The 21,382-nt window shown below is 27.1% G+C and overlaps 1 protein-coding gene across 4 annotated transcripts in view; it reads left to right on the top strand.

Moving 5' to 3' along the window:
* Window positions 1-21,078, top strand: part of LOC129968962 (spectrin beta chain-like) — a 46,933-nt gene extending 25,855 nt beyond the window's left edge. The window contains exons 24-50 of one of the 4 annotated variants that reach the window (XM_056083338.1): window positions 802-969; window positions 1,149-1,321; window positions 1,852-1,942; window positions 2,959-3,105; window positions 3,187-3,459; window positions 3,570-3,700; window positions 3,818-4,004; window positions 4,332-4,532; window positions 4,627-4,835; window positions 5,934-6,138; window positions 6,736-6,999; window positions 7,508-7,618; window positions 7,711-7,955; window positions 8,045-8,183; window positions 9,285-9,369; window positions 9,467-9,558; window positions 9,681-9,785; window positions 9,892-10,010; window positions 10,908-10,978; window positions 12,046-12,111; window positions 13,505-13,558; window positions 13,724-13,837; window positions 15,481-15,586; window positions 16,308-16,383; window positions 16,466-16,569; window positions 17,875-17,917; window positions 19,978-21,078. In XM_056083338.1, coding sequence (XP_055939313.1) covers window positions 802-969; window positions 1,149-1,321; window positions 1,852-1,942; window positions 2,959-3,105; window positions 3,187-3,459; window positions 3,570-3,700; window positions 3,818-4,004; window positions 4,332-4,532; window positions 4,627-4,835; window positions 5,934-6,138; window positions 6,736-6,999; window positions 7,508-7,618; window positions 7,711-7,955; window positions 8,045-8,183; window positions 9,285-9,369; window positions 9,467-9,558; window positions 9,681-9,785; window positions 9,892-10,010; window positions 10,908-10,978; window positions 12,046-12,111; window positions 13,505-13,558; window positions 13,724-13,837; window positions 15,481-15,586; window positions 16,308-16,383; window positions 16,466-16,569; window positions 17,875-17,917; window positions 19,978-20,124 — 3,726 coding nt within the window. In that variant the 3' untranslated portion in view covers window positions 20,125-21,078. The remainder of the gene's footprint in view (window positions 1-801; window positions 970-1,148; window positions 1,322-1,851; window positions 1,943-2,958; window positions 3,106-3,186; window positions 3,460-3,569; window positions 3,701-3,817; window positions 4,005-4,331; window positions 4,533-4,626; window positions 4,836-5,933; window positions 6,139-6,735; window positions 7,000-7,507; window positions 7,619-7,710; window positions 7,956-8,044; window positions 8,184-9,284; window positions 9,370-9,466; window positions 9,559-9,680; window positions 9,786-9,891; window positions 10,011-10,907; window positions 10,979-12,045; window positions 12,112-13,504; window positions 13,559-13,723; window positions 13,838-15,480; window positions 15,587-16,307; window positions 16,384-16,465; window positions 16,570-17,874; window positions 17,918-19,977) is intronic. The other 3 variants (XM_056083339.1, XM_056083340.1, XM_056083341.1) reach the window with 3 other exon arrangements.
* Window positions 21,079-21,382: the final 304 nt, after the last annotated feature.

Genomic DNA, 21,382 nt, shown 5'->3' with positions numbered 1-21,382 from the left:
TTTTTTTTTTTTCTTTCTATAAATTATATAAACAAGAAAATAGAGGCACTTCATAGCTTTTTCGGGTTGGTGATAAGATATCTGTGATTACATCTGAATTGAGTTGAATTTAGCTCTTGAACTGAAAATAATTTGTTTTATATGTAGTTGTAGCAGCTTTATATGCAGTTAAGTTTAATAACTAACTTCATATAATAAATATAAGTAACATTATGTAACTATTTATATTTAAAACTATTTTCTGGCATTTTTCAGCATGAGATTTCAGTTGAGCGATTTGAATTTTAATTACATCGTAAAAGCATTGAATAACAAACTATATAAGACTTGAAACAAATAACGGTGTTTTTGCAGTTTTTATAATAAATTTGGGTTCTTGGAGAAATAAACAAAGGGCTAGTAAAGTTGTCTTCTGTGATTTTCATATTATTTCCTTATTTATTTGATCATAATGTAGCTAGTCTAAAGGGAGTATTTTGTTGCATTCATAAAAAGGGCATTTTATTTATGCAAATCAAATAGTCATTCACTGTAATTATTAATTGTATTACAATTATTGTTAATTAAGCATGTATTAAAAATTGTGTATATAATATATAAATTTCTTGCTGTGGGGTTATATTTTTAATTTTAATTTTTGTTTATAATTTAAATATGGCTATTTTTTGTTATCAATTTTTGTAAATTAAACCCTGACGGGGTTTTTTTTCTTTACTTAATTTAGCTTTTATTAGAAACATAAAATTTTATATTGGATGTTGTGGAGTTGTTAAATTTGAATCTATTTCGCATTTTTTTCAGCGTCTAAAATCATTGCAAGATGGATGGACTGAATTACACCAAATGTGGGAGAACAGGCAACAGTTGTTATCTCAAAGTTTGAACTTGCAGATGTTTATGCGTGATGCCAAACAAGCAGAAGTTATATTAAATCAGCAAGAACACTACTTATCCAAGGATGAAACACCGGTGAGTTTGTTCTTTCTTTTATTCATTACTAGTATTATTCTTTCTTTTATTCATTACTAGTATTACTATGATCTGAATTTCTGAGAACAAGGATTAAAGAAATTTATCAAAATTAGAATTGTATCCAGGTTAGATAATAGATTGTTATATTTCTTTCTAAGTACTTTTTTTTATTGTAGACAAACCTAGAGCAAGCAGAAGACTTAATTAAGCGGCATGAAACTTATTTGGCAACAATGGAAGCTAATGATGAAAAGATCAATGCTGTTGTATTATTTGCGCAACGGTTATGTGATGAAGGCAATTTTGATGCTGATAAAGTTCACAAGAAGGCTGAAAACATTACAGAAAGGTAATAACTATAACTTCATTTAAAAATTTATAGTGATTTAAATTAATGCATTATGATTTTTAAATTCTACATTTAAGTTTTTAGCTGCATGTTGCAAAGAAATGAGATATATGTATTTATGTAATTGTGATTTAGGTTTAAATTTTAGATCAGATTTGTTATACATTATGGATTGTTGAAAAGTTTGCATTTAAACAAGAAAAATAAATTAGTGAACATTTCCCCATATTGATGCATATTATTCAAAAGAAATTAAATTTTAATTGTAGAAATCAAATAATTACAAAGGGCAGTTTAAAGTTATCTATATTTTAGCTTAAAAATTGTATACTATGTTTACAGAGGTTTGATGTTTAGTTTTTATAATCTTATATTTCTCAGCTACTAAATATTTAAGAGAATATTGTTAAGTAAAAAAAAAAGTCGTTTTATACCGGTATAGCATATAGAGAAACAGTTTATCAGCTATAATTGAGATTATTTCTTATTTAATGTTTTCTCTTATCTTATTGTATTTATTTTCATTTTAGACGAAATGCCAACCATGCTCGTGCTGCTGAACTGATGGAAAAATTGAAAGATCAGCTAATGTTACATCACTTCTTACAAGATTGTGAAGAGGTATGCGATTATAATTTATCAAAATTTCTACAGATAAATAAAAACTATTGTCTTGATAATTAGAATTTAGTTGATTTGAAAATGGATTCCGCTATAAGTAAAGATTAGTTAGGGAGAATGGAATAGGAGGAAGACTTTTCTTTTTTTCCCTTCATATTTTGCATAATTTTCTTAGGATTTTACATTTCTTGCTCCATTGTATAGAATTTTCTGTTTGTAGATTATAAATGCATATCTTCAGCTTAGCTAGGAAAAAAATAGTTATGCTAAATTAAAGTTTTATTTATTAATTTGATGACATTTTGAATATGAATCTAATTTTAATTTTGTATTAACAAGGAGCCATGTAAAATAGGTAGGAGACAAGTTTACTCTGCAGGATATAGATAAAACGTTAAATTGGGAGATAAATTATCAGGGACTTTCAGTCCTGATAGTTCAGGACTGAACATTATGTTTGTTATAAATAAAGTTTACTGTAAAACCAGTAACAGATTTGTTAAAGTCTTGTATAAAGTATGCAAGCACTAAGGTATTATTATTTGTATTTATTTATTATTATTTTTTTGTGTGAATGATTTTATGTAAATAGATGCACCAATGGCCAAAACATTAAAACATAGCTTGATCTGAAATACTTATGTGAACATATCATTCTCTCTCAGAAATTGGAAATAAATGTTCAAAATAAAATTATTAAATAAGCATTTGTCCATTGCATCAAATTTGAAACAATGAGTCTGTATGTGTGTTTAAGTAAAAAGTCTATAATTTGCATATGTCTGCAACAAGATTTAAAGTTTTTATCATTTTTATATTTTTATGTACTGGATATGGAGATTCATCCAGTGGATTGTCAACTCTTCAATTACCTTGCATTTAATAAACTAGAATTTAAGTTTCTGTATATCAGTTAAGGCAGATGATGTAATGTATTAATATAACATTGCTTCTTTTGGAAAGTTCATATGATATTCCATTTAGTTACTATATAATTATTAATATACTTGTTTCAGTTAAATGAATGGATTCAAGAAAAATCCATAATTGCCCAGGATGAGACATATCGCAGTGCTAAAACAATTCACAGTAAATGGATGCGCCATCAAGCCTTTGCTGCCGAAGTGAAGTCTAATAAGAATAGACTGTACCAAGTTGAACAGGTTTGTTTGTTGTTTCATAGAAATTCATGCATATCTTTTGATCTTGGAAATTCTATCAAATTCTAATGAATATTCTTGCAGGCTGGCAGAGATTTGATGGCTGAGAAACCTGAATTAGCTCCCCTAATTGAACCGCGTTTGAATGAAATTGCCCAACAGTTTGAAGACTTAGAAAACACAACCACCCAGAAGGGTGAGAAACTCTTTGATGCTAACAGACAAGTATTGTATGAACAAACATGTGATGATATTGATGGCTGGATAAGCGAATTAGAAACGCAAGTATTGTCTGCAGAACCTAGTCAAGATGTGGTCAGCTTGACTGGTGTGAATCTCATACTCCAGAAACAACAGGTATTCCAAACTGTTTATTTATTCCTAACCTAACGAATACGTTATAACTTCTATTAACAGCTTGTAAAATGTTTAATATGTTTTACAATCTCGGTTATATTTATTTACAGATGATTGAAACACAAATGGCTGTGAAAGCACAGCAAGTTACTGAACTTAAGAGCCAGGCTGATTACTTGAGGAAAATGGATCCTGAGAAGGAAGAAGAAATTGTTGTTAAGAAATCATACGTAGAAGAAAGGTATGAGAAAATTTGGAATTTTGTTTTCAATTATTTTAATATTGTCAGATATATTAATACTTTTGTGTGTTAGCTTGGATGTTTTTGTTTGCTAAATTACCTCAATAATTTATTTAGATTCGAGAGATTACAACAACCATTGTTGGAGAGGAAGGCTTTGCTTTTGAAGAAAAAAGAGGCTTACCAGTTCAGGAGAGATGTTGAAGATGAAAAATTATGGATCTCTGAAAAGTTGCCACTCACACAGTCAACTGATTATGGAAATAGTCTCTTCAGTGTACAGATGTTGAAGAAGAAAAATCAGGTAATATTGAAATTCAAAATATTTTTTCATTGTTCTGCATAAACAGTTATACTTTTGTATATGCATTCATCCAAAACTATGCTTGCATGTAATTTTTATATGGGTCCAAAGTGAACAATTATGTGTTCATTTCCTATGTGAAATGAAATATTTATTTATATATGAATATGATAAGCAGTATCTAAATTAACTTTCATTCAAATTTTATTCTTCAACATTTTTTTTTTTTAATTCTGCATGCATTGATTTCATTTTGTCAAGTTATTTTTGATTGAAATATTCATATTATAAATAAGTATAGTTTTTGAAAAGAGAATTTTATTTTAGTCTCTGAGAACTGAAATAGAAAACCATGAGCCTAGAATTATGCACATCTGTGAAAATGGCCAGAAACTTATAAGTGAAGGTCATGAAGATTCAGGTGAATTCCAACGATTAATTGATGATCTGTTACAACAATGGCAAGATTTGAAGAAAGCTCTTGATGCTCGAGAGGATAAATTATTGGAATCGGAGAAGGCACAACAGGTAATATAGTGTATATTTGTTTAATAATGTTTTATATTGATAATAAAACATTTTGTGATGTTTAATGTTATTTGGCTCCTCTTCTCTCTTTTAGTATTATTTTGATGCCAGTGAAGCTGAAGCCTGGATGAGTGAGCAAGAATTGTACATGATGGTTGAAGACAGAGGCAAAGATGAAATCAGCACTCAGAATCTCAAGAAGAAACATGAGAGCCTTGAAAATGCAGTTGAAGATTATGCTGAGACTGTCAGGCAATTGGGAGAGACTGCTAAGCAGTTGGCATCCGAAGGTCATCCAGAAAGGTATATTTTTGATATTCAATTTGAATTTTATTTTATTCTTTTAAAAAACATTGATAATATGATCAAGATGCAGATGCACATTATCAATGCATATGATGCATTGACAATATACATCAGAAAATATACTGAATTTTCTTATTCTGAACAAGTAGCAGTATAATAACATGAATAATAACCCTTGAAATAGCCCTATATTGCTGTAGTAAGGTCGAAAGGCCCTGCTATAATGATATAGCACTTATGCTGAAGAAAACAATCTCAATATGAGGACATGAAAAGAATTTATTTTTAATTCTATATTTTTATCAGCACTGTAGATTTCTTTATCAAAAAGTTAGTTTATTGCATCACACAAAATAAGCTCTTAATTAGCTTTAAAATATGTTAACTGTACTATCATATTAAGTTAGTCGGAATGTAGCCATTCAAAATGAAATTATGTCATAGAGCTGTGAATTCTTTATTTTTTCTGCATATAAAATTGCATTTAATGAATGCTGAAAATACTGAGCATACATGTCTGCTTCTTTCATTGGTCTTTATTATAATTAAAGATATCTAAATTTCAAAAGAATTTATTTTGTATTTTCTTTTTCTTTACTTACAAATTTTATATGTATATAATAGTGTCTAAAAAGAGAAAATAACATTAAAATTGTCAGAAGTAATGTTGAATTATGTTCAAAAATGGAACATGTTTATTGTAATACAAAATTATATTTCAGATTATGGAAATTTTGCTTTACTAATATTAATGGATTCTCAAATCTCAAAACGTTAATTACATAAATATCATTTCTCAAAGAAATGCAAGTTTCATGTTATGTTTACCAAAAGTTTGTTGTAGACTTGATGAATTTCTTGTCACATTAAATAACATATTCTGAAATTTTTGAGCATGTGAGCTCTTGTTTAAATCATATGAAAAGCTGCATTTTTGTTTCATTAATTTCTGGAAATGATTTTGTATACACTGCTGAAAAGAAAATCCCAGAAAACTAAATATTAATTTTATTTTTAAATGTTCTATTAGTAAGTTATTAAATGCAGCATTGTTTGAAGAATACTTAAAAAATGTCTTTTCTTATCTTTTTTTAGTGATCAAATCATTGTAAGGCAGTCGCAAGTTGATAAATTGTATGCTGGATTGAAAGACTTAGCACTGGAACGTAGGGCTAAACTTGATGAAGGATTGAAATTATTTTCACTCAATAGAGAAGTGGATGACATCATGCAATGGATTGCTGACCGAGAAATGGTTGCTGGTTCTCATGAACTTGGGCAAGATTATGATCATGTTGTGGTTAGTAATTTGCTTAGGATAATGCTTTTATTGATGCTTAGATTTTCTTAAATTTTAAAAGAATATAAGGAAATGAATTCTTATAAATTTTTAAAATTAAATGTAGAATGCTGACTTTCCAATTTTTCTAAAAACTGAAGAATGTTTGAAATGTTCTTCTTCTTTTTCTTTTCTTTTTCTTTTTTCTTTTTTTTTTTTCAAACCATTTGCTGTGTTTAAATATTGAAAAAAGAAAATTAAAGCTGAAGAAACATTTTCAGTTTTTAATGCTAGAAGTGATTTTTTTTTTTATTTTAAAATCTCAAATACCTTGTATGGATTCAATAAATATATTAGCAAAATTATCATGAAAATATCAAGTCTTATGTGTGTATTTTACTCTCATTTAAAAAATTTCTTTATTATATAACAATTATTTAACTATAAATTTCATAAAATTTATTCTATTTTTAGTCTCTGGTTCCAAAATTGCATTAATTTTAATTGCAAATTTAAACTTCACTCTAATAGATTTTAATGTTAGTTAATTGTAAATCCATTTGACTAGATAAAGTATTCAGTGCAATTTTATTGAGTTGAATTTATTTTATGTTTAAGATGCTACAAGAACGCTTCAAAGAATTTGCTCGTGATACTGAAGTTATTGGAACAGAAAGAGTAGCTGAAGTAAATGAAGCAGCTGACCAGTTGATTGCCAGTGGACATTCTGACAGTGCTGTTATAGCCGAATGGAAGGACACTCTAAATGAAGCTTGGGCAGATTTGTTGGAATTGATTGATACTAGAACACAGATGTTAGCTGCTTCATGGAAATTGCATAGATTCTTCCATGACTGTAAAGATCTTTTAGGAAGAATACTAGTAAGTGAAGCAGATAATTAAAATTTTGCACTAAAATGAAAAATATAATATAGATTCAAGAAGATACTAAGAATGATTATTTTTACATATAAGATATAATTGTTTTCAATTACATTTATCTAATACCACGTTCAAGGTAAATAGTTGCATTTCATTTATAAGAAAGTTTATTGTAATGTAAATTTTTATTAACTCTTATAATTCTTTTTAAAAGTTTACGCTTTTTGTAAACTTGTGTGTATAAATATCATTAACAATTTTTGAAATTTTCTTTTTTTCTGTAAGAAAATATTACTTGAAAGATTTTTGGAAACTTTAATCATGGTTGTTTCATGTCTTACATGAATTAGATTTAGATTGAAATACCAAATAGTAATGATTTCTTAATATGCCTATTTTATGCTTGAAGTTTTAAGTAACTATATATATTTTTATATTTTCTAGAAGTTATTTAAAATATAAATTATTGAAATATATAAAATTTAAAAGAAAAATGCAATTTTTGCAGGAAAAACAAAATTCTATGTCAGACGAACTGGGTAAGGATGGTGTCAGTGTTTCTAGCCTACAGAGGAAACATGCAAACTTTGAAAATGATTTACAGACATTAGGAACAGCTGTGAGTATATCTTTTCAGCAAATTATTAAATATTTTTTCAATGTACTCTGCTTTACATTGACTGAGTAATAAATATTATTTCTCACTTTAAGGTTCAACAAATTCAAGAAGAATCTGCAAGTCTACAGAGTGCCTATGCTGGTGACAAAGCAAAAGAAATTACTAATCAAGAAGCTGAGGTTGTCGGAGCTTGGCAGAAATTGATGGGCATGGTTGAAGGAAGGCGAGTAAAACTGGTTGATACCAGTGATTTATTCAGGTTCCTGAATATGGTTAGAGACTTGATGTTGTGGATGGAAGATATTGTTCGACAAATGAACACATCTGAAAAACCAAGGTAAACTATTATGCCTAACTAATATATAAAATTTACTAGCTATAAAATATATTTGAGATTTTTGAATGAATTCTCTGTCCAATTTGCAGAGATGTGTCTGGTGTTGAACTGTTGATGAATAATCACCAAAGTTTGAAAGCTGAAATAGATGCCAGGGAAGATAACATGAATGCATGTGTGAACCTTGGAAAAGAGCTTCTTGCCAGAAATCATTATGCTTCAAATGAAGTAAGTTTTTCGTTAATCATTATTTCAATAGTTAAAAGTTATTGTTGGAGATTGAAGGACATTCACTGAAGAATATTTGTAATGCTTAATGTTTAATTTTTGATATCAGATATCTTATTTGGTGGCAAAATTATTTTAATTCATTTTTAAAAATTTTAAATGACTTTTGAAGGATAAGAGAGAGGAAAACTTTTCTGCCAAATTGTTTTACACATTCTAATGTATTAAGATTTTTTTGATATAAAAGACTATGTTTATGTTGAAAATTATCTGCAGATGTAATTAATGTATTTTAATGCTAGTCTTGAACACTATCGGCAAGAATAATCAAGTTATGTGCATAATATGGTCATAAATCGACTTAAAGTGATATAAATTTTCATCTAACCCTATGTGCTGTATTATATCATCAAATGTTTTTAAAAATACAAAAATCTGTTATGCATATTTTATATTTCATTTGCATTGTGGTGCATTAAGATATTAATAAGAAATTGATTTTTTAATGTTATTTGTTCTAAATTCTGCAATATATACTCATTTTTACTAGAGTTATCAGTCTGTGCAAAGTTCTAAAGCTTACTCTATAATAGACTGTATCTTATTAAAGTCATAAACGTCTTTTTAAATGAGCAAAAACACCAACTAGAATTGTTAGATATGGAGTCTTAAGTCATTTTCTTTTGGGAAAGACGCGCAATAAGGAGGGGAGCATTTAAAAATACTTAAACTGTGTCACTGGCTTATATAAATATTTTTATTTATATTCATTTTGAAATATTTGTCTTGTTTTTTTATGTGAGAAAATTGATATATTAATAAAGAAAATGTAATCAAATCATTTAGCAGCATGGCATTTTTTTAAAAAACTTAAGGGAAATACATTTTTTTATTGGTTTTGCTATTTTTACTTTATATTTTGAATGTCTAAGTATTTTTAATTCTATGTATTCTAAGTATTTTTAATTTTCCTTTTTCTCCAGAAAAAGAAGCTGTATCTGTTGCAGTTTATAATTTCTTTTATTTTCCCCATAGATTTAATAATAAATTTATTTTTAGTATTTTAAAAGAAATATGTATTAAAATAAAATTGTTTTATAGATTAAAGAAAGACTTTTGTCACTAACCAATCAAAGAACTTCTATGATGAATAGGTGGGAAGAAAGATGGGAACATTTGCAGCTCAGTATGTTTTCTTAGTTATTTTGTGTTACTCTTTAACAAAAAGTGTAACTTAATGGCTGAGTATTATTTAATTCTGTTATTTAATTTTCCCCTTTTAGTTCTGGAAGTATATCAGTTTGCTAGAGATGCTGCTGTTGCTGAAGCATGGCTTGTAGCCCAAGAGCCTTATTTGTTAAGCCAAGAACTTGGAGTAAGTATCACTCGCATATATAATTTAGACACATATATTATTTAAGAATTTTTTTAATAACTCCTTCATTCTGAATGTAAAAGCAGCACTTAAATAATTTTTTTCATTATTCTCTTTTATAGCATAGCATTGATGACGTTGAGCAGCTAATTAAAAAGCACGAAGCCTTTGAAAAGTCTGCAGCAGCCCAAGAAGAAAGATTTGCAGCTCTTGAACGAATGACAACGGTAAATATCTTGTTTAATAACATAATTTCGTGGAACTGTGACCTTTTAAAAAAAATTTGTTTCTGAAGACCTAATTTTTTGGTTTGTTTGTCTGTGTGAAATTTAGTTTGAATTAAAAGAATTCAGAAGGAAAGAAGAGGAAGAAGCCGAGAGAAAGAGGCAGGAGGAACTTGCTCGCCTAGCAGCTTTAGAACCTCCTCCACAAGAAGCTCCTCCAGTAGACAGGTATGTTTATAGGCATTATGTTAATTTGGGGAGGGGGGGCAAAAACTTTTCTTTATTTGGCCTAATGTAGAATTTGAGTTTGATACACTTACTTTATCTGGAATATCTTTCCAGTTCTTGAAAATTTAAAAAGATAAATATGTTTTGTAATGAATTGTAAGTAAATAAATGTAGAGGAACCGAAAATTATAAAGTAAGAATTCATACCAGTGTTAGTTTCCTTTGCAAAATAATGATTACATAGATAAAACTTATTTGAATTCCTGAGAAAAATGTTATATAAACATAGCAGAATTAGTAAAAGTTATATGTAAAAATCATGAGAAAATAAGTTTTTTTTTTTTTTTTTTTTGTAAATTTCTTTCATAATTGGAATTTCGAATTTTTGTCGTATTGATATTTGTATTCAAAAAATTAGATCATTCAAATTAACAATATCCAAATCTTGAAATTGAAGAAGAAAAAAAAAATCAATACTTTTCTTTAAGTTACATCTTTAATTCAAAGTTTTTGATGGATTTAAAATATAATAAGTTATCAATAAATGAGTAAAGGACAGTATATTTTGTAACTATCTGTTCATTAATTGAGAGAAATTATTCCTTCTTTATTTAAAAATTATGAATAAAGTAAGATCTGTTTATGGATTTATTCTACGATATATTTTATTTAAAGTTTGGAAGATTTAAATTCCTTATGAATGCATGTTATCTTTGGAGGGTTTTTTTTTGTTGTTGTTTTTGTTTTTATTAATATTTCTTATATTTAATAAAAGCTATTAATGATAATAATTGTAAAAATAGATAGTGATAATAATCAATTGTTTTAGATTGTACTGGATAACATCTGCTTCTGTATTTTTTTTATAAAAATTTTTTATGGTTAATTTCTTGACAGAGTTGATGGTGAAAAGTCTCCAGAAAAAGAAGCTGTATCTGTTAGTGGTGAAACAGAAGTAGCACAAGAAGGTAAATGTTATAAATATGCAAAATTAGTTATGAAGTTGCTCTTTGCTGCTGTTAATTATTTTTATTATTATTATGTGCTTAGTTGACAAAGCTATTGAGTTAGATGCACAAATCTTTTGCCATTTATATGCTTCAATGTTTTTTTTTTTTTTTTTTTTAATCTGTTGATATGCAGTTTTGAAAGCAGCTAAGGAAACGTAGCTTTTAATGGAAAATTGTTTTGCTTTATTTGTTACATTTTTTTTAACTACATCTTTGCAGTGTATGCCTGATTTTTCACCGCCACTATTAATTTAATAAATCATTATATCATTAAAAAATTTCAGATTAAATATATTTTTTTAATTTATCACCAGTGGGAAAAATTATTTACAAGTAGTGAAATACAAAATTGCATAAGTTTTAATAAAAGAATTGATTTTATATGCAATTTTTACCAAAGAATTAGAAGCATTTATCTGAGATATAGAAAATGAAAGATTACTTGGGATAGACAATAGCTTTTGTAGTATTTAAAAAAGTACTTTTTATCAAATTCCAATTTTCAAATGCTGTTGCCATAGAAGTTTTAAGCTAAATTAATTTCATTGTTGGATGTCAAATGTGTTCATTCAAGGAATATGAATGACTGAAAATTCTTTAGTAGAAATTCATTATTTAAATTACCAGGAGAATGAAATTTGATTTCCGATTTAATAAATTTTACTGCACAATATTAATATTTTAATAAAAGTGTGAAAGCATACAGGATAAACCATGTTGTTTCTAAAATTCATTTATTGTATGATTCATTAAATATTTTAAAATAATAAAGAACAGAAACACTTTCACTTTTAATTTATATCATAAAGGGTAAAAGTAATACTCTTTAAATTCTTATCTAAATTTCCTTCCTTAACATTTTTTTTCCCCCCTTCTCATTGATTTTCTAATTCTTTTGATGTGCTGTTTGAAATTCTGTACATTTTTGCTAAAAATATTTCTTTATGCATGTTGCATGTCTTTTCAGTTTTCTTTTCTTTTTAAAATGCATGTCTTGCATGTTTTGATCTTTATTTTACACTTAGAACGGAAAAGAGTGTCGCCTAGTGCTACAAAGGAAGTTCCTCCTACAGCACAGACTAAAAAGACAGGTATTTTTGCTTTTATCGCAAGAATGTGATGTCTGTAGCTGTAGAAAAGATAAATTAGCATTAGTAATTGACTTTTCTGTGTGGTGTTTTATTCCAACTAATGCATCAACCTGGTAAATGGGGATGGAAATTCTTGTACCTATTTTGAATAAAAATATTTGTGTAGCTAAAATATTTAAAGATTATATTGAGCAAATTTTATTCATTGAATAACCATATTCTTTAACTAATTTCATTATTTTATACTAAGAAATTAGAACCTTCAATTAACCTTTTTATAATTGGTTGTGAAACTATCGTTAATAGGGAACTTTTAGTAAAGTACTCTTTTCAAGGTCTTTGCTTGCAAATTACTTCAAAATGAAATTTTCTATTACATAAATTTTAAAAATGTATATGTTCCTAGTTTGGTGGTATATCTATGGTACGCTATCTAATATTATTGCCAATTTCACGAAAATAACTTTGTTTTACTTTATCAAGATAAGTAAATGTTTAATAAATAAATTTGTTATTGGAATGTAATAAATTAAAAAATACATGTAAAGCATTTTCAAATGTCTTTTTGTTAGAATTTATAGAGAGCAAGAGATTTTTCTGGAATAGAATAGATATTAAAAAAAAAGAGAGGGGGGGGGGAGTTTTGTAAATTTCTAGTTACTAATTTCAAAAAATTTCAGATCTTCAGTTGGTATTTTGCGATTTCAAAGTTGACTATCTTAAATTTTGGTGTAGAAACTTAATTTCTTCCTAATTTAAATAAGAATTTAACTTTAAGAAACATTTAATATTTCTTTGTACAGTCTGAAAGTTTTATTGCTTTTTATTCTTAGTTGACATTTTAAAAATTACAAATTTAACTAAATGTTAAATATTAATGCAAGGAAATTGGGAGAAAAAGCTTTAAAAGTAAATATTTTAATATAAAATTCTTTTTATTGGTCTTAAAACTAAATATATAAAACTAAATAATCTTGATAGTTGAATCTGCTATGTGCATGGACAATAAGATGCTTTAGTTTCTTAGAAAATGCCTGAAATAAAAGGAATTACAATTGAATAAAATATTTCAAAAATATCTGCCATTACTGCAAAAAGCTTTCCTTTTAAATATTTTTTGTTGCTTGTAATTGTAAAAGCTGAATAATATTCAAATACATCACATATTTGTCAAACAGCAGCAACATATGCAGTTTTAACATTTATATGTATTTGGAGAAAATTTAGAAACAGCTCAAATTCACTCTTCTTTTTTATATGTATAAAATATATACGTAATTATTTACAAGGGAGTGGGTAAAAACTGGCTGTATATTCACAATTAATATAAATGTTTATCGTTAAAAAAAAATCTGCATATCTTTTGTATTAACTCTTTTAAATGAACTTTTAGCTACAACTTCAGCTCGCAGTGGACTCCCTCAAGAATCCCAGTCAGCACCAAGCAGTAAGTTGATGCGCAATCATATTTTATTTAAACTAAAAATTTTAATTCATTTACAACACTAAAGAAAATATTAATTTGGCAATTCAAAAAGTTTTAATGAACAAAATTTTTGTTAAGTGGATTTTTTGGATGTAGTTTTAATTTTTTTTACTTGCTCTATGTAAGCTCCTTCTCCTGAAAAGGACAAGAAAAAAAGGTCGCGATCAAAATCACCATTTAGTAGCTGGCGGAAAAAGAAGTCACCAGCTATCGATGATGACGACGAAGATGAATCTTTTGGTAAATTTCTTTTTGTGCTGGTGATAATAGGTGGTGGCTTTGGGATGAAGTTATTTTTTCAAGGACATTGATTTCTGGTGTTGGCTTTGCTAACTGGAACAAAACTTGCTTATTTTATGGATTTCTTAACTAGCAGTTTTTTCCTGTTTGAAAGCTTTTCTGACAATGAAAGAAAGCTTTTCTGACAATGAAAGATTTTACTTTGTTGAATCTATTTCAAATTGCTGAATTTACCTATTTATTGATTAGTAAATCATTTGCAATGTTACAAAGCCCAGATCTGCCAACTATGAATAGCTCTGCCTTTACTGCCAAATATAAAAAAATTTAGAGTTTGTTTATATTTCAAAAAAGGAAAAAGTTTTGTTTTAAATATGTTAAAAAAAAAGCAAAACATATAATGAGAAATACTATGCAATTGTCTCTTATTTTTTATTATATCATATTTTTAATATTTCCCAGTATGTGCATACTGTTGGTGTTGGCAGGTCTGCAGTTTATTTAAAAATATGTTAGTATCGGTGTTCTATATTCAAAGACATTCAAAAATGCATTTTGCAATGATGATTGCATAAAATACAATAATTTGCCACGTAGCACTATATATGATGACTGAAGAGTAATGGCTGGAAAACATTCTTTTAAATATTAGAATGTCATAATAGTTTTAGTATTTTAATCTCAAATTATTTCAAATATAATATAATGTGGCATTGATTTTGTTTTCCTTATAGTATTTATTATATTGATGGTGGACTCTTATGTAATTTAAGAAACATGATTATGTGTGAACATGAAAAAAAAATTCTATGAATATATTATAATGGATCAATCATTTACAAGAATCACTTTCAGTATAAATTGCTACATTCTTCAAGTTTCTTTTACTTAATTTCAAATTAAGAAGTTCTGAAAACCAATTTGTGGTTGTCTTCTTGGATAAATCTTTATACTTCATAGTGTTTTTTTTTTTCACTATATTTTAATTTTCTTATCAATATTCATCCTAATTTGCACAACATATTTTTTTTTTAGCAAGTGCAATTTTTTAATTGTATTTTAATGAAAATTTTGCTTCCAGATTTCTATTTTATTTAAATTAAAATAGTCAGAAGAGTGGGTGAAATCAGTTAAAAAAAATCTGGGTGTTTTGATATTTTTTTTTATGTTTGCATTTTAATAGAAAACTATAAACATTTGATAAACTTGCAATTTTTTTTTTAATTATTATATAAAACAAACATTGCATAACATTCTTATTAACAAAAGTGATTCATTATGAAACCTTGTTAAAATTTTTGCCTTGTATGTCTCCATTCGATTTGTGATAAATATTTTATCATGTTTTCAGTTGAACTAATTAATAGAGTTCTGTAAATATTTCAGTTGCTTTCTGTCCAAGGATTTCATATCCTGTAAGAAATCAAAAATATCTTCTCTTATATCAGCCGTGTCCTATGTAGTTGAGATCTGAAAGTTCAGCAGCGCATATATTTTTCAATTCCTCAAGTGTTTCCAGTTTTTTTTGTATAGAAATCTCTTGGGTGCTTTTATCAGGGGTATTTTTGCTGCACTGTGAAACTTTTTTTTTAAGACATTGCAGTTTTGTGCAAATAGTTAAAAGTATTTACTTCTATTCATAGAAAAAGGCAGTCCAACAGCTACCTCTTCTGATGAGGAGGTTCAATGTGAAGGCTTGTTAGGACGAAAGCAAGAATGGGAGTCCACTACCAAAAGAGCTAGTAGTCGGTAAGTTAATATAAGGTGGATAATTCTCTGATGCATAAAGCACAGAGTGTATAATGTTTTGATCAGTAATTTATTTGACACTGTTGTGAAATATTAAAAATTAAAAAATTTTGATTGTTGGTGTTTAGTTATAGTTCTCAGAAAATTTTTTTTATGTGTGTATGTGATATATTCTTTTCATATTGATAACTAATGTAATAATCCAGCAAATAAAAAGCTGTTTGATCCAGAAATGCTTAAAAATGGACAAAGCAATCATAAAAGAAAATATTAAATCATATTTTTCCATTTTGGTCTCTTCAAAAATTATATTGTTAGTTAATTGAAATTATTTCTTTCAAAGTAATTATGTAAGAATTTTGCTTCTAAAAGACTTTTTTGTGCTCATTTTGAGTCTCCCCTCCCCCCCCAAATTTTATAACGTTCTCAGAGTTTACATTTTATCACTGTGTATCTGACTGCTTAAACATTTTAGAAATCTTGATATTTTTTATTTTTATATATTTATACTTTAGTATTTTTTTTTTTTACTATTAATGCTATTTTTACGAGATAGAAAAAATAAACCAACATGAAAAACTATGGAGGAATATTGCTGATAAACATTTTAAATTGAGGCTTAAATGTTTTGTAACGTTAAAATAATAATTGGTTAATTTGCTAATTTTATTGCAATAATTATTTGAAATATTCAATGAATATGCATGTTTTCTTCCATCAGATCTTGGGACAAAATTTATATTGTTCTACAAGGAAGCAAGTTATTTGCTTACAAGGACCAAAGGCATTACAAACAGGTATGTTTTTAATTTCTGTATTCAATTTTTCATTAATTTTTAAATAATTATCTATTTTAATTAATTTTTTTTAATGCTCCAGGAGCCTGAAAATTATTATCGCAATGAAGTACCAATAGATCTAAGAGGAGCCACAGCACAAGTTCCATCAGATTACACAAAAAGGAAGCATGTTTTCCGCCTCAAGTAAGATATTACATTCTCTTGTATATGTATTGATATACCATGTTTTCTTTTTAATTTGATATTTTTTTCATCCTAATCATATCTAATACATGAAATTATTTTCAATTTTCTGCTGTCAATGAATAATTAAATTCTATATATTAATTTCATCATAAGAAAACACTTAAGTTTTCTCTATACATTTCTGTTCGCTTTTAATGGGACTTGAGACATTTCCTAAACAGAAGATATCTGATTGCATAAAAGTAGGGGTTGGGGTAATTAAAGTTTTTTGTTTTTATATGTAAGTATCGAGATCTTTGATTAATGGATAATAGTCATAAGTCTATTAACTTTTAGATTAGAAGCCAGATAAAATCTCAAATATCCTTTAAAGTTGTACTTTCTACTTTCAAGTCACAAAATGATCTATATTTAATTCCTGTGAGGTTATCTATTTTTATCCTTCTTTATTACAATCCAGTCTATGCACAAAACAATAATCAATACTCGCCAAGGACTGAAATCATCTGTAGTGTGATTAGAGAAATTTGCAAAAGGAAGTAACCAACTTGAATCCAAACCTTATTTATCCATTATAATTAATAACCATTCAAAGATATGTGATTAGTCTGTACAACATTTAATTTCCTTATTTCATTGAAATATATAGGATATAAATGAATTTGGAAATCATTGTAGAATAAAATGTAAATTATTGAATTATTTAAATCTTTTATAATTCGTTCAGAGAAGGAGTATGTTCTTAAAAATGGCTGAATGTCAAATATAAATGACGTCATTAAAAAAAAAGTAAAAATTGATGGCTCAAGTGATGAACTGACCAATTCAATCAAGTACTTCTACAGTAATGGAGAAGAATTTTTTGAATGTTGGCTTCAAATAAAGCAAATGTTAAAAATTTTTAGCTGTGTATTGTAGCGTGAAACACACAAAATAATAAATATCCACTTGGAATTGAAATAAATTTAAGAAATTTTAAAGTTGCAAAATAATAAATCATATTTCATTAACAAAACAAAATCTGTCATTATAAATGTGTTTTTTTCCCCCTACAATTTAATATATTTTACAGTGTTAAGATATATAATTTATATTTAAAATGAAAGAATAATTTAGAGACCAACAAGTTTTTTAAGCAGGTTTTTCTAGAAAGCTTAATCAATGGAGAATATTTTGGCAACTTTTTATAACTCAGTGCTTTGGAAATTTCTGCTAAATACAAAAATTAGTTTCTGTTTTTAAAAAATAATTACAAAAATTCTATGTTTATTTATATCTAAAAAAATATTTTTATTATTTTAGATTGTCTAATGGTGCAGAATATCTCTTCCAAGCTAAAGATGATGTAAGTATTAAAAATTTTCATATATTGAACTATTGAACCTACATTTTTATATATTTATTTTGTTACTGGTTTTTCTTCTGTAATTTCAAGAATTCCTTTATGATGATTTCCATTATTATTTCCTACTTTTATTTGTTCTTAACCTCTACTACGTCTTCCAAAGTATCAAAAAAGTTTTTTAATTAATTTACTTCTGAATCTGTTTTTGTTTTTAATATTTTTTTAATGCAAACCTTTGAAGAAAACTTCATAGTTTATAATTTAAGTAACTTTCTATTTAGATGAATGCTTTATTGATTTATATTTTAGTACTTCACCAAATGAATGTAATATGTATAGATCTTTTGATTGCTGAGATGGATTTAATATCTTTTAGCGGTTGCATTATTATCAATTTTAGTATTTTGCAGTCTATCCAAATCTATATATAGTTTAAAATGAAGTCTCCTGAAAAGGTCTGTATATATGAAAAAGAAAATCTCGAGAAATACTTAATTGATATTGGAGATATTTATAACATTTTATAGGGTATTTATTGGGGAAGGTTTAATATATCAAAATAAAAAATAAAAAGGAGTTTTATAATTGCGATTTGAATTAATTTCCCACTACAATTCCTGCATGCGTAAAACATCAGTATTGTGCTTTGTACTTATCTACACATATGCGAAAACCTCAAACTGAACATGCGCAAATAACAAGAGCTGTGGTATACATGTGCGATACATTTTTTGTTTTTCTTTACGTTTGATTTTGAAAAATGTTTCATAACTCATTATACCCAAAAAAAGAAAATCAAACCTCAGCTGGGACACATTAAATGCCAAAACGGTTTGTTTGTTGCGCGACTATAAAAATATGGAGGAAAGAAATGTTCGTTTTGCAAATATCAGAAAGAATGTCTTAGGAAAGGAAAGACTAAACGAAGTAATTGTTCTCTTTAAATCACACTGCAATTGAATTACAAAGATGGAATGAATCTCATGAGGAATGAAGTGATCGCCCAGCCAATATAGTTTACAAAGAAATATTATGAAGCAAGCTGAATTTTATTTTTGTATCAGATTATACATAGTTGATAAATAAGTGTGGAACAGTGGATACAAAGACTTTTTTGTTTAGTTTTAAATTTTGAAACAGCTTTGTATATTTATAGTGAATTGTTTTGTATATGAACTTATCATACTTTTACCTTTATAACAGTCTAAATATTTCTGAATATGTGCTATAAAAAAAAATTTTGTGGTTATTTTTGATGATTTCTTATGTGGTTTCTTTGATGATTTCTTATGTGGTTATTTTGATAATAATTTTATATGTTCATTTGACATTGTGTGACATGCTCATATCATATTGGGTGGAGGCTAGACTTAAGTTTAAAGCAAATTTTTCCTCTAGGATGTTATGCCACAGGCAATGTTGTGCAGGTACTGCTAGTAAATTATAATACGAGAACGAAGCTTTTCTTTTAAAAGCTTTGATTGATCTAAATAAAATTGATGTTGATATAAATTATTATAAATTACATTTTCATTTTTAATATAATATTTGTTCATACTGCATTACTTTAATTTTAAAATTATCTATTGGAAACTTTAACAGATTTTTTAACTATTTTTAATATAAATTTTTAGCATGGGGAAAGAAAGGAAAGGGAGTAAGAAAGAAAATTTCATTTTGCAGAAAAAAACCCCTCTTCATTACATTTTGAAACACAGAAATATATTTGAAGCCCAAACTGATTAGAGTTAGATATTTTCTAGTTTGTTGATTGGTGCTACTTTTCCATTTTTTTTTTAAAGCTCATATTAAACAAGTTTAAAGATAATTCTTTAAAAAAATAAGTAAGATTGCTTTTGGAAAAAATATATATAGAAAATTTATATCTTATTGTAATAATTGATCATTGGGGAAAAAAAATTTTAATAATTTTTTTTCTCTGAAGTAGGCAACGACCCAAACTATTTATGATTACCTTTTATTTTTTGACATTTTTTGTGTTTACAATAGAATTTCATTTTAAAAAATTTTGTTATTAATTAAACTTTTGATCAATACAGGACGAGATGAATTTGTGGCTACAGAAACTTCAAGCAGCCATTGGAAGCGAAGGATCCGCTGGTCCATCACGTTCACAGACACTGCCTGCTGGTGACAAGAAAGACGAACACAAAAAACGAGGCTTTTTCACCCTCAAGAAAAAATAAAATCCAGTTCACACACCAAGATGAAAATTTGCTTAAAACTCGTTGGACTATGCATGTCAGAAGCCACCCCTAAACAACATTCCTTCTGACTTCTTCCTTAGAACTGCTTCAATGCAGACAACTTCCTCATCTTCAATCATTCCTTTTTCTGGACTGTATAAGCGTAGCTTGGGAAGAAGCTGGTTGTAGACAATGAATGTTTCTGCTCTAAGCAAAACAATCTTTTGACTACTTTGTATACAATAATAGTGTTCTAAAGTAATATTTCTCAACTTTTATTCTGATCTTGCTTTATTGCATTTACTCTGTTCACTCCGTGTTTACTGTTGAACCATTATCATCAGAGTTTAGTTGTCTGCACATGAAGTCGTCGGTTTTGCAAGGATTTGCCCTGATGTAAATAAAAGTGAAGCAAAGATAAATTATAAAATTTTTTGCTTTGAATAGTTTACACTTAAAACAATCCATGTAAAATGACAATGAAGCAGTTAAGTTAAATTTATGAATAGTTAGTGATTTTGTAGTTTATTCATTTCATTGTTATTTCTAGTTAAATTGATTCAAACTCGGTGTATTTGTCCCATTATCGTTTCTTTGATATTACCATTTTATCTCATCTTTATCTTCAAAAAGAATCCATTTTTTAAAAAAAAGAATTGTTCAATTTTTCTGAAATCTTAATTGAAATTACCTTAATTTTATCAGTTGTTGTTGCTTATGTTCCTTGTCATGGTTAGCACTGGTCTTTTTATGGTCGTTTTATTGTTCATTTTTTATTGCTATAGTGTTTATATTTTGATCATGTCTTACTTGAAATATGCTAAGCTTTATATATTTTTATTTTAAAAATAAAAAAAAAAAATGTAAAAATAGATGTACTTTAAATGCTTTTGGCAGCTTACAGTGTTTTATTGTACACATACTTTAAGAAAATAAAAAGTTAAATTATGTGAATCCTTATTTTTATTTTGATAAAACTGATACTCTCAATAAATACAAAATTAAGAATTTTAAGCAACTGAAATACTGTGAATGAAACGAGTTTCACAGTCTAATAATTCTGTATTTGTAATTAATAATTTTTATAACTCCATTCATATATTTTTTTATTCTGAAAGGTGATTAATACACATCTAAAGAATTTCATAAGCTCATTTACATGAATGCATGATTAGATAACTAGTAAGTATCAGAGCCATGCTTAGAAACTATTGACTCAGTTAAAAGTTTTTAATCCAGAATCTAAAAATTTAAAAGT

This window comes from Argiope bruennichi, chromosome 5, assembly GCF_947563725.1.
Source record: "Argiope bruennichi chromosome 5, qqArgBrue1.1, whole genome shotgun sequence".
Taxonomy (NCBI): Eukaryota; Metazoa; Arthropoda; class Arachnida; order Araneae; family Araneidae; genus Argiope; species Argiope bruennichi.
The sequence above is the reverse complement of the archived record's forward strand: the minus strand, read 5'-3'. Positions and strand labels throughout refer to the sequence as shown.